The following is a 12484-nucleotide window of genomic DNA, read 5'->3' as shown; positions in this document are numbered from 1 at the left end:
GTTCTACCCACCTGGTAGCGGTGTCTTCAACCAGAAGAATCCATCTCTCACCGTTTTCACCTTCAGGTAGGGGACCGAAAAGGTCAACAGCTAAGACCTCATTGCGTTGCTGTAACACTGGCGTTTGGAGCAGTCCGGGGGGCTTGTTATTGGTAGCCTTGTATCGCTGACAATCTACACAAGCCTTCACATAATCTGTAACGATCCTCCGCATCCCAGGGAAATAGAAAGACTGAGCGATCTTGAGGTAAGTGCGATCGATCCCAGAATGTCCCGCTAGGGGGGAATCATGGCACTCCTTGAGGATCTCAGGACGAAGGGAGAGAGGAATGACGAGCTGAGGAGACTCACTATCCGAATCAGGGTTGTATCGGTAAAGTACTCCTAGGGATAACAGGTATCCGCGTTCTGTCCATCTCCGTGACGCTACTTCGTCGGTACTTTCCATATCGATGAGGATCTTCTGAATCTCCGGGTCGGCAAGCTGTTCCCGCCTTAATTCTTCGGGGCTCCTAGCGGGTATGTCGACAATCACTGTGCAGATACCGCAAGAGTCGCGGGTATCTGGTGAACATATAGGCCTACTCAGTGTGTCTGCCACTACATTCGCCTTTCCCGGGGTGTACTGATACTGAATATCGAATGACTGAAGTTTAAGAGCCCACCTTACTAAGCGTCCTGTAGGGGATTTGAGCGTCATAAGCCAACGGAGGGGTTGGTGATCGCTACCTATAATTACGGGATGTCCGTCTAAGTAGCACCGAAATCGCTCTACAGCCCATACGACGGCTAGAGCCTCTCGCTCAGTGGTCGAATAATTTCGCTCAGCGGCGGTCAAAAGACGGCTGGCGTATTCGATGGGTCTTTCTTCCTTATCCTCCCCCTGGAGCAAGACGGCTCCCAGCGCATAATTGCTAGCATCGGTGCGGAGGATAAAAGGGCGATTGAAATCTGCCTGAACTAACACTGGAGCTGAAGTCAAAAGTCGCTTCAGGTCGTGAAAAGCAGAGGACTGCATTGTACCCCAGGTCCAAGTCTGACTTTTCCTAGTTAATCTAGTCAGAGGTTCGGCCACGGCCGAGAAATTCGGGATGAATTTGCGGAACCACGAGCAGGTCTGCAAGAAGGTTCGTAGATGCTTCAAGTTGTTGGGTTCATGCATATCCAGAACGGCCTTGACCTTGTCAGGGTCAGGTGAGATTCCCTGTTGGGTAATAACATGGCCCAAGTACTGGACACTCCCCCTGGCGAATACGCATTTATCTCGATTCACCCGCAACTTGAATTCTCGAAGGCGACTGAAGACAGACCGGAGATCCTCTAGATGCTGCTGAAAACCTTCGGAGATGATCAGGAGGTCATCCAAATAGGCCAGGATGGTGACGTTGGCTAGAGATGAGCCTGAGCGCAGACGATCGATCAGCCTCTGGAACGTCGATGGCGCGTTCTTCAGTCCGAAAGGCATACGCTTAAAGCGAAAAGTTCCCAGTGGGCTGATGAAAGCGGTCTTATCTCTATCTTGCTCATTCACACTCACCTGCCAGTAACCTGACCTAAGGTCCAGGGTACTCATATAGCAATCCCTCTTCGTTGATTGTAATAGTTCGTCAATCAACGGCATAGGATAATGGTCGGTTTTGGTAACAGCATTTAAGCGCCTGTAATCTACACAGAAGCGTATGCTGCCATTGGCCTTAGGAACTAGAAGAGCAGGAGAACACCATGCAGACTCACACTCTTCAATGATGTCGTCCTTGAGCATCTTCTCGATTTCTTGACGCATAAGTTCCTTCTTGGCCGGGGTCAATCGGTACGGTGGTACCGAGATAGGAGGGTGCTCACCAGTATCAATGCGATGTTCAGCATAGGGGGTAGGCTCTCCCCCTAGCTGGAAGATGTCCCCATTGTCCACCAAGGTCTGCTCCAGCAGGTCCCGTTCCGGTTGGGTTAATACTGTACCTTCATCTTCCCGGAGTACATCCGCGGAGGAACAGGAAAGCTGTGGCAAGATGGAGGGTTCGAACTGCATTGGGTACTCCACGTGGCGAGTCTCTGAAAAGCACCAACATTTCCTAGCAAAATCCATTATTAATGAAGCTGCCAAGAGGAAATCCATGCCCAGTAACGTCTCATTCTGTCGTGCATCCGGAAGGATGAGGAAGGGTGCCTGAACCACCTTTCCCTCCAGGTGCACGTCCAGAGTAGTCATTAGGACGTCAACCTCGCGCGCGTGTCCGTCAGCGAGTTTGATACGTCTTCGCGCCGGTTGAAGCGGATGACCCTTGCGACGTAGGAGGATGTGCAGCGTGTGGCCCGCAATACAATTTTTAGCACCGGTATCAACTAACGCGGTTCCCGACGCGCCTAATATTTTTATATTAAAAATTGGTCGCGAAACTACCCCGAGTTTATCATGGTTACCGTCACCGGCGCGCGTGCTCTCATCACAATATATTGTGTCACTACACACCTTAATATCTAACTTATGCTTAAAACAATTGCAAGAACAAAAAGAATCACTAAACAAATTACAAGCATATTGGTTACACCCCTCTATATCGCGGGCGTCATGACACATATTAAAATAATGCGAAGAATAGTCGTCGTCGGCGTCATCGCAACATAAAATGTTTTTCGGTACAATGGTAGATAATTGGCGCTTGCACCCTAATTCACAATGAGCGTTATCAATAATCATGTTATCCTTGCTATTATTCTTCGTAACATATTCGTGGTAACATTTCACCACGTTGCTGGTCAAGTGAACGTCCGCAAACTCTTTATTTAGTTTTAAGTTATTAGTTGAGCACGTACTGTTTTGTTTACGTAAATAACGCGAATCTAATTTTTGTTTAGATGGTTGCTCGTTTATGCGCGGACTATCACATGACCCGCTATTCTGTTGAACACAATTATTATTAGAAAATATGTTCGAATGCGACGTCGACTCTATACAATTTGCAACGTAACTGTTATTTCTTATATTATGATTCGACTGATGCGTTGATTTAGAATAAGAAACACATCGCGGGGCAATGCTATAAAAACTTTGTTCGTTGTTGCATTGTTTACAGTTTTCACGAGTCACATTTTGTGTACCGCACTGATAACACGACACCGGATTGTTATTAGTCTGAGCAGCTGACCCTGTTGACTTACGGCACTGTTCCTTTCGGTGTCCGAATCTTCTGCAGGACACGCAGAATGGCCGCGATGCAGGTCTCGATGACGCCGGTGATGACGTATGCGTCTGCTCCTGACGTGTTGTGGAGGCGGGCGCTCGCTCGGGCGGAGGGCGCGGCGCGCGCGGCTCGCGCGGCGTCGGCGCTGTCTCGTCGCGAGGGGAGCGCGGGCGCGCGGGGAGAGGGCGCGCGGTCGCTTGAAGCGGGCCTCCGCCGCCGTCGTTGCGTCGCGCTGCGGGTGCTCCGTGCGGCTCGGCGCGTGCATTGCTGTACATTGCGGGCTGTTTGGCCGCAGTGTTTTTCGGTGCAGAGTAGAGCGCTTCGCTCTTTGTTGACTCGGCGATAGTTTCTTCGATAATTCTCGATTTATTCAGAAGTTCAGAGAAATTATTAAACTCTTCGCGACGTAAGCGTTTTCGAATTTTGCGATGAAGTAGGCCGTAAACCATATCGAGCTGCACCTTCAATGATAGGTCGCCCGATGGTAGGCGCGATAACAGCGCTCGGCTCTTCGCTATGAAAATGTCTGTTCGAACATCCTCGGCCTGTTCGATTCTAAACAATTCTCGGTATATTTTGTACTCGGGGCGGCGATCTCCGTATGCGTCGCGTAGGTACTTTATTACGTCATTCCACGACGAAACTTCGGAACGAATGCTCTGCCACCAGGTCGCTGCGTCGTCTGTCAGCAGCATGGACATGCCTTTTATGGCCACATCGTCATAAATATTGGTGCACTCTTTATATGCCTCAATGGCGTCGATGAACGTTTCCACGTTTTCCTTCGCCGATCCGGAGAATCTCGACGTGCATCGAGCGAAGTTGCCGGTCCTCTCTGCCGCGCTCGGCGTTGGTGCCGGTGATGCGGTCGGGGTGGACGCCGTCGCGGACAGGCGTTGCAGCATGCGCTCGCACATATCCGCGTTGGACTGCTGGATAGTCGTCAGCAGTGCGGTAAAGTTGTCGCGAGACATGGTGACGCTATCGTTGAGGTCTTCGGCGTGCGAGCCATTGAGTGATTGCCGTTGGCGCGTTCGCGGCATTTTAAACGGACACTATGGTACTCGAACACGTACACGAACAATAACTACATCAATTGTTTATCCTTAACACCAACTAGAGTAGGTATAAGGCCCTAAAGTTGGGACGCCATCTTTCGTAGAGGAACCTTTGTGAGGGCACGCACGGCGGATCTAGCAATACATGCGATCGATGCTTATCGCGCGCGGCTCCTGCGTCTACTGACTAAAAAAAAACAAGATGTCGGCGCGCCCGTCGCTGCGCGTTCGTGGCGCGTCGGCGCGCATTCGCGTAAGCTACGAACGTCCCACCCCTTCCGTCTATTCTAGGAAACGAGCGGGAACGCGAGTTTGGCGGCGTCCGGAAATGCGCGGGGTAATTCGATTTGCGACATAAGTTATATCCTGTATAATTTTCACTCTAAGAATGTTGCTAGCCATGTACTACCTAAACAATGATTTGATTTGTTAGAGCGAGTAGACCAAAAGAAACGTTAGTGTTCGTCACCGTGCCACATACCGGTGGAATGTCGCCCTTATGTTCCTAATTTTAATTATATTTATAGTACCTAGCCCTAAAAGTCACAGAAACAAGAATATTTAAAACAGCCACCCATCTACTTCTCGGCCGCACCGACTGTCGCTTAACCTGACATCACGAAAACTATCTCAAGAAGCAATTCTGTTGAAAGCTCAACTGAAGTTAGTTCAAATGAGAAAACGTTGTAAAAGATTAACTAAACGAACGAATACAGTTAAGTTTTACAAATGAGCCGTTATTTGTTTCAGTTACAGAGAAAAATAGACTGCAAGTTCTAGAGTTCACTACTCAAAAGGTAAGAACAGGGCCCTACTACTTAAGCTTAGTTTTTGTCTTAGGGATTTTAATTTAAGAGTTTTATTAAGAGTTAGTTTATTTTATTCCTATCAACTTAAAAATAGAGACGAAATATACTTCTATATACCTACAACATTACCAAATAATACGACATCACAATATGATTTTAAATAACATTTCCAGTCACAAATGTATACAAGAAGCAAAAATGGACCCAAAACAGAACCTTGTGGTACGCCCAAACGATCGGGCAGATTGGAACTTTTGATACCATTAACGTCTATACAGAGTTCGAAATAGTTACCGCGGCCCTGGTACATAAAGGGCTCCAGAAGGAACATGGTGGGTTTTAGTCAGTCTGACACTGCATACATATAGATTTTGGCTATGATGTTTTTTTATTTTCTTAATGCAAGTCAATCTGCATTTAGCAGTTTATTTATTTTTTTTATTTGCAGATAAGTTTATTCACAAAATATTTACATTAATTGAAAAAAAAACTTATATATATATACAACTTAAAAGTAATACAGTGCATCAAAAAATTGCTCCTCATCGCTGTCACTGGGTAATGTACCCAAAAGGCTGGCTGCATTGCCACGTTGGATGGCAATGCTCAACCTCTGTGCGAAATAAAAGTCAGCCTTTGGGTCCCGGGAAGTGTCAACCAGGCGCTGGGAAATATCCCTGGCAAGAAGGCGGGCGCTCGGACACCACGGCCCAAGAGTTTCAACCCCAAACGGCTCAAACATGTTATTGCCTATAAGGTTCCTATATTTGCGCCGCTTGAGGTTCTCTGCTTGTGCAGCGGCGGAGCCAGCACAACAGATTAATATATTACTATTATATTATATTATTATATTAGGTACAGATTTCTGTCATGGTGGACATTTGGACCAGGTTTCATATATTTTTGTTCAATCTCTATTTATTGTGTTACTTTATTTACCGTTAGATGATAATCTTATCCTCATATCGAATTTAGAATATAATTGGAAAACTTGTAAATTAATACTGTGTTCAATTTTATACTATGAAGCTTGTATTAATTTAAAATGGTTATTAGCATTATGAATAATTATGTATTAATACTTTATAATAAAATTAACGGAGGGAAATGTATTTTTAATGAAGTGCAGAATGACCACATTTGAGGAAGTCTTAAAGCATGAGTTACAGAAAATGAGAGAGGTAAGGGGTTGTCGGTAAGAGCATGTGAATGAGGAGGGATGACAAGCATGCAACAAAGTGTGTATTAAGTATGAATATTGATGGATGGAGAGGGAGAGGAAGAACTAAGAAAAGGTGGATGGCGAGGAATGGGAGCGTAAGACATATTGCGACGACCCCAAATAAAATTGGGAACAGGGCAGGAGGAAGAAGAAGAAGAAATTGTCGAAGAAGTAGATATTTTTACTGTTACTTTTTACTGATGCAAATGTTATGAAAACGAATTGTTGTATTCGTTTATTTTAGTTGTATTGGGTATAATTTAGGCGATCACCAAAAATATTTTTAAGACTCTAAGCTGAGGCACCAAATAAAATAAACAACTCCAAAAAAAATAAATTGACTTTATTAAAAGGGCACTAAAGTATATAATATTATGATCCAAAAAAAATAAAATAACATCAGAAAAATCGCAAATCTCGCACAAATATTATTTTTGGTTTCCAAAATGGATTAATCACCAAATTCTATCCAACTAAAAGATTAATATTACTACCAAAATCAAAGTTAGTGACGAAAACGAATCGCTGCAAAACCGACTCCACGTAGTCTTGTCTGCCCTACCCCTAGAGTGCAATTCAAATCCGCGTAGGCGCAGAGGGGCGAGGCGGCCTGCAAGCCGAAGCTGCGGTGGTGAGCGTGAAAACCATCTGCGACGATAAGCTCGCATGGGACCGCCGGAGCCCCGCAGTGCCGGAGTCGTGACAGAAGCCATGCTTGCTGCATGTTTCGTGCTTACATTTTACTACTGAGTTACACACAAATTCATCTAACAATAAATAAGCGACGTACGTTTGGGAACCCCAGTATATTAATTGGTATTTGGGAAATATTCTAGCGATCGTTAGCTTTTTTAGTCTAACAAAAATGACCAAATTAGGAGTCATGGTATTACATAATTGGTAACATCTAAGTAGTGACAATATATAATATTTGGTCTAAAGTGTATTTTAAAGGCGTCCATATATTTTTTTAGTAGTCAATAATACGAAAAAATGGTTTTACCTAATAATATTTTTGGAAACGTTATTTGGTGACCATTTATCCATTTTGGTAACCGTTTAGAATTTTTTTGGTAGTAAAATAGGTACTTTTTTGGGTGGTGTTTAAACACAAGCCATTTGTATTTATTTATTATACTTTTTGCACAAATATTACAAAAACAATGAACAGCGGCGGACTTAACGCCTTAGGCGTTCTCCACTGTTTAAAGTTTAGTCCAAATCAAGAAGTTGGAGTGGGTGGATGTCCAAATTCATTTAGTTCCTAAAATATATATGGTCTGACAGTTTTTTGGTGTAGTTGAAAGTCTTTTCGGTCGGTACAAGAATGTTGGAAAACTACGGTTGTTTAAATCCTGGAAGCCTGAAGAACTCACGGGATGCCTTAGGTTTGTTCTGTGATCTTTCCAAGGCATTTGATTGCGTGGTTCGCAATAATCTTATTTGCAAACTAAACCATTACGGAATTCGTGGAAAAGCTCTCAAACTTGTCTTATCCTATTTGTCAAACAGACAGACATAAATCAACATAAACGGATCAACATCTACATTCTCATTAGTTGAACTGGGCGTGCCTCAGGGTATAATACTGGGTCCCTTTTTGTTTCTTGCGCTTTGAATTTTATTGAATTGTTTAGAATATTTTTATAATTAGAGAGCTGGTTGCTGATATTCGAGTGAGTTTGAAGGGAAGTTGAAAGCTTGTCATTTTTTGTAATATTTATATCACGGCCAGTAGGTATGACAAGTTTTCAGCGAACTTCATCGCCTACTTAAAAATCTACCATCACTCGGGCCATTACCTAGTTTGTATTGGGTGCTTATACAATAAGTTTTATATTGCTTTTAATCGAGCAGTTATGACGGCCAATCCCTTCTATCCTAACCTTCGATCAGGGGCCTGATTCTACTAATGTAATAATGTGAGTTTAGTAAGTTAGTTTAGTTCAAGTAATAAATTGGGTAACAATGTAATCTCAATAGCAATAGTTCTAAACCTTATCGGGAATTCTGCTAATAATGTAAGATCAATCGTATTCCAATGACATTTCATTGGTTTGCCATTAGTCCGCTATTTGGTCTATAGGTTAGTCTGCTCTACAATTACATATATTGCAATCGTAAATCATTTGTAGACAATATGATTAATTATTGAATCACAGAAAAGGATAAAAAACGTTTATTTGAAAGAAAACATAGCGGAATGCCACATACACTTCAATCGCAATTGAGTCGTGATTGGATATCAGTTGGATATTAATCGTATGTTGCTTAAGTAAAATTAGCAGAATCGAGGCCCCAGGACTTGCTCACGTAGAGCGAGCAAGTCTACATTGTATTATACGGCAGTTGGGATTTTCGTAGTAGATACTAAATAAAATAGGAAAGCAATGAAACGCAATATTATGCTGCAGCTATGCTCTTTAATAACACATTAATTAGTCATCGAGTTTCCACAATCGTTGCCAAAGTCAGTTTACATTTATTTATTCTGATCATAGTGTCCGGGCAGAGCGTAGTGGTTTCTGGAAAATAAAATCATTGTTAAAGCTCGTACCAGTTATTTGGATCGAAGAGACAGGCTAAGAATGTGAACAGTTCAGAGTAATTTAGTTTGAAATGGTCTGAACTCGTCGAGCCGCGAAGTGTTCGATTCGCCTCACTGTTTAAACAATCAAAAGGCACAAATGTTACAGATGCAATTGCTGCCAAACTATTTATTTGTGGCAGAAAAAAACTTACATATCGCTCGCCTCTACTCTTTCTGTCATCATCTCTCCTGTCGTCATCCCTCCTGTCGTCATCCCTTTTGTCATCAAACGTCTTGTCGTCATATCCTTTGTCGTCATCCCTTCTATCGTCATCCCTTCTATCGTCATCCCTCCTGTCGTCATCCCTTCTGACATCACCTCTCCGGTCATTACCTCTTCGGTCGTCATATCTTCTGTCATTATCCGCCCTGTCATCATCCCTCCTGTCGTCATCCCTTCTATCGTCATCCCTCCTGTCGTCATCCCTTCTGACATCACCTCTTCTATCATTATCTTTTCGGTCGTCATATCTCTTGTCATTATCTCTACGGTCGTCTAATCTTCTGTCATTATCACTCCTGTCATCATCTTTCCTGTCGTCATCCCTTCTGACAACACCTCTTCTGTCATTATCTCTTCGATCGTTTAATCTTCTGTCATTGTCACTCCTGTCGTCATCTTTTCGATCATTATCCCTTCTGTCGTCATCCCTTCTATCATTATCCCTGCTGTCATCTAATCGGTAGTAGTTATATGACTTGTCATATTTTTCATTATTGAAATTACGATCGTTCACTGCTCTGTCGTTATTTTGGCTATTGTAGTATCTGTTATTATATTCGTTTTGAGTTCTCTTGTCATTGTAATATCTGCTTCGAGCGTAACCTTTATACCTATTTTGTCGATCGTAATTGCGATCGTAATCGTATCTGCTTAATGCGCTGTTGTCATTGTCTAGGTTGTCAATGGCATCATTATCGCGTCTATCGTTATCTTTGAATCCACACTTTCGGCATGCACGGTCGTTTGATGATCCATCATTTCTGCTTCTACCGTATCTATCGTTATCTCTGACAGAACCCAAAGCATCGGGTAATCTGCCAAAATCAAGTCTATTGTTGTAATAATTGTTATTTTCATATTTAGTGTTATCGTATCTATCATATCTGTCATCGTATCGATTATTGATATAATTGTTATTTTCATATTCAGTGCTGTCGTATCTTCCAGGACCATACGAGTAATATCTGTCATCTTGTCTATTATTGATATAATTGTTATTTTGATATTTAGTGCTGTCGTATCTGCCAGGACCATACGGGTAATATCTGTCATCTTGTCTATTATTGATATAATTGTTATTTTGATATCTAGTGTTGTCATATCTGACAAGACCGTATCTATTGTTGTCATAATTGTTACCTTCTACTCGATTATTTCTATAATTATTACTTTCGATTCTATTGTTGTCATAATTATGACTTTCTACTCGATTATTTCTATAATTGTTACTTTCAATTCTATTATTGTCATAATTATTTTTTTCTACTCGGTTGTTTCTATAATTATTACTTTCAATTCTATTGTTGTCATAATTATTTTTTTCGACTCGATTATTTCTATAATTATTACTTTCAATTCTATTATTGTCATAATCGTTATTTGCTATCCGATTGTTTCTATAATTATTACTTTCGATTCTATTGTTGTCATAATCATTATTTGCTACTCGGTTGTTTCTGTAATTATTATTTTCAAGTCTATTATTGATATAATCGTTATTTTGTAATCGGTTGTTTCTATAATTATTATTTTCAAGTCTATTATTGTCATAATCATTATTTTGTAATCGGTTGTTTCTATAATTATTATTTTCAAGTCTATTATTGTCATAATCATTATTTTGTAATCGGTTGTTTCTATAATTATTATTTTCAAGTCTATTATTGTCATAATCATTATTTTGCAATCGGTTGTTTCTATAATTATTATTTTCAAGTCTATTATTGTCATAATCGTTATTTTGTAATCGATTATTTCTATAATCATTATTTTCAAGTCTGTTATTGTAATAATCGTTATTTTCTAATCGATTATTTCTATAATCGTTATTTTCAAGTCTGTTGTTGTCATAATTATTATTTTCTAATCGATTGTTTCTGTAATTGTCATTGTCATATCGGTTGTCGTAACCCCGGGCGCGTAGGTAGCGTAGGTCAGAACTGTCGCTCCGATAGCGATAAAGTTTCTTAGCTAGGTCTCGTCTCTGTGGAAAATTGTATTAAATTAACGATAGTGGTGTTTTAGGATGGGTTTTATTCTTCTACACATCGCCATTTTAGTCCAACACATTTCTTTCATTCATATCTCTTACATCAATCTTTTTATCTACCACTACTACCTATGCTAAATTCTTCTTCTAAATCAGCCTTTCCCAATAAATGTCTAATAAAATCTGATTCTTAGAAAACGTCTCTCTTTAGCCATCTTTGACTCAATGGTTAAAGCCAGACGCGTAATCAAGGGTCTTTGCTGCGAGACTATAGCATTAACCGATATCACCTTTCAATCTTAGATGTCTTTTAAACTACTGCGTCTAATCTTAAAGTAGTCAATTTGAGTGGCATGGTGACAGCATTTGTGGTGATCATAACGTTTCCTATTTTTCTGGAACCACTGTTAGATCAAACACAGTAGCAGCTTTCAGTAGGAGACTATCTAAACTCACATACATACTTTATCAAACTGGTTAGCTGCGAGTTTGGGAAGTTAGGTTTTTTTTTTGTGAATATGATGCATCGACTTTATGTGTCTCGGGTCTACCCTACTGAAAGTCAACAAGCCACCAACTTAGGCTTGAGAGATGAGTGTGCCTACTTGTGAGATTTATATTTTATTTAGAGCGAAAATAGCTTATTGTTCTACATTTATTAAAAGTTTGATAATTACCAAATTACCGATGTCAGCATCATCAGCCCGATCTCGGTCCTGGGAAAGAGGGTTTTCATCATTAGTCCTCAGTTTATCTATTTGTTAATGTTTATGAATATCATCATTACTCCACTAAGCATTAGTTTAGGGTATCTTATATCAATATTCTTAGAATTTATGTTAATACTTTGTGCAGCTTAGAATAGTTTCCGTCGATCAGCATCTCCTGAGCCTTTTCCCAACCAAAGTGGATCGGCTTCCAGTCTAACCGGATGCAGTTGAGTACTCGTGTTTTACAAGGAGCGATTGCCTATCTGACCTCAACCCACCGGGAAAAACAATACCTCTTGGTAAGACTGGTTTCAGACTTACTGGCTTCGACTGGCTGGTAGTTTAGTATAATTATCAATATGAAGTTTATCAGAGTACTACTAGGGGCTGTGGACTGTTTTGGGCACCATGGTCTGTTGTGCAGCAAGAGTGCAGGACGCATGGCACGGCACGCCAGTATTAATGACATTATCCGTCGTGCTCTTGTCACCACCGGGGTGCCAGCCGTTTTAGAAACCAAAGGATTAGCAGGTGACGATGGCAAGAGACCGGACGAGGTGTCTGAGATGTGGTGAGATTGATTGGAAAATGGGAAGGTCTTCTGTATGTGACGCAACTGCGTCGACACCCTTGCACCTTCCCACCTTGCGTGGTGATTACCCCTCAATCCTTTTTCGTGTGAGAGGAGGCCTGTACCCAG

At 41.5% G+C, this 12484-nt stretch overlaps 1 protein-coding gene across 1 annotated transcript; it reads right to left on the bottom strand.

The window, feature by feature from the left end:
- Positions 1–8688: 8688 nt before the first annotated feature.
- Positions 8689–9512, bottom strand: LOC124643115. Its single transcript, XM_047181970.1, has 2 exons — positions 9014–9512; positions 8689–8796 (listed from the first exon to the last, which is right to left on the bottom strand). Exons 1-2 carry the CDS (start codon positions 9340–9342, stop codon positions 8754–8756), a joined length of 372 nt encoding a protein of 123 aa, XP_047037926.1. The 5' UTR covers positions 9343–9512; the 3' UTR covers positions 8689–8753.
- Between the last annotated feature and the right edge of the window lie 2972 nt (positions 9513–12484).

This window comes from Helicoverpa zea, chromosome 26, assembly GCF_022581195.2.
Source record: "Helicoverpa zea isolate HzStark_Cry1AcR chromosome 26, ilHelZeax1.1, whole genome shotgun sequence".
Classification (NCBI taxonomy): domain Eukaryota; kingdom Metazoa; phylum Arthropoda; class Insecta; order Lepidoptera; family Noctuidae; genus Helicoverpa; species Helicoverpa zea.
This window is presented reverse-complemented; position numbering and strand designations above follow the sequence as displayed.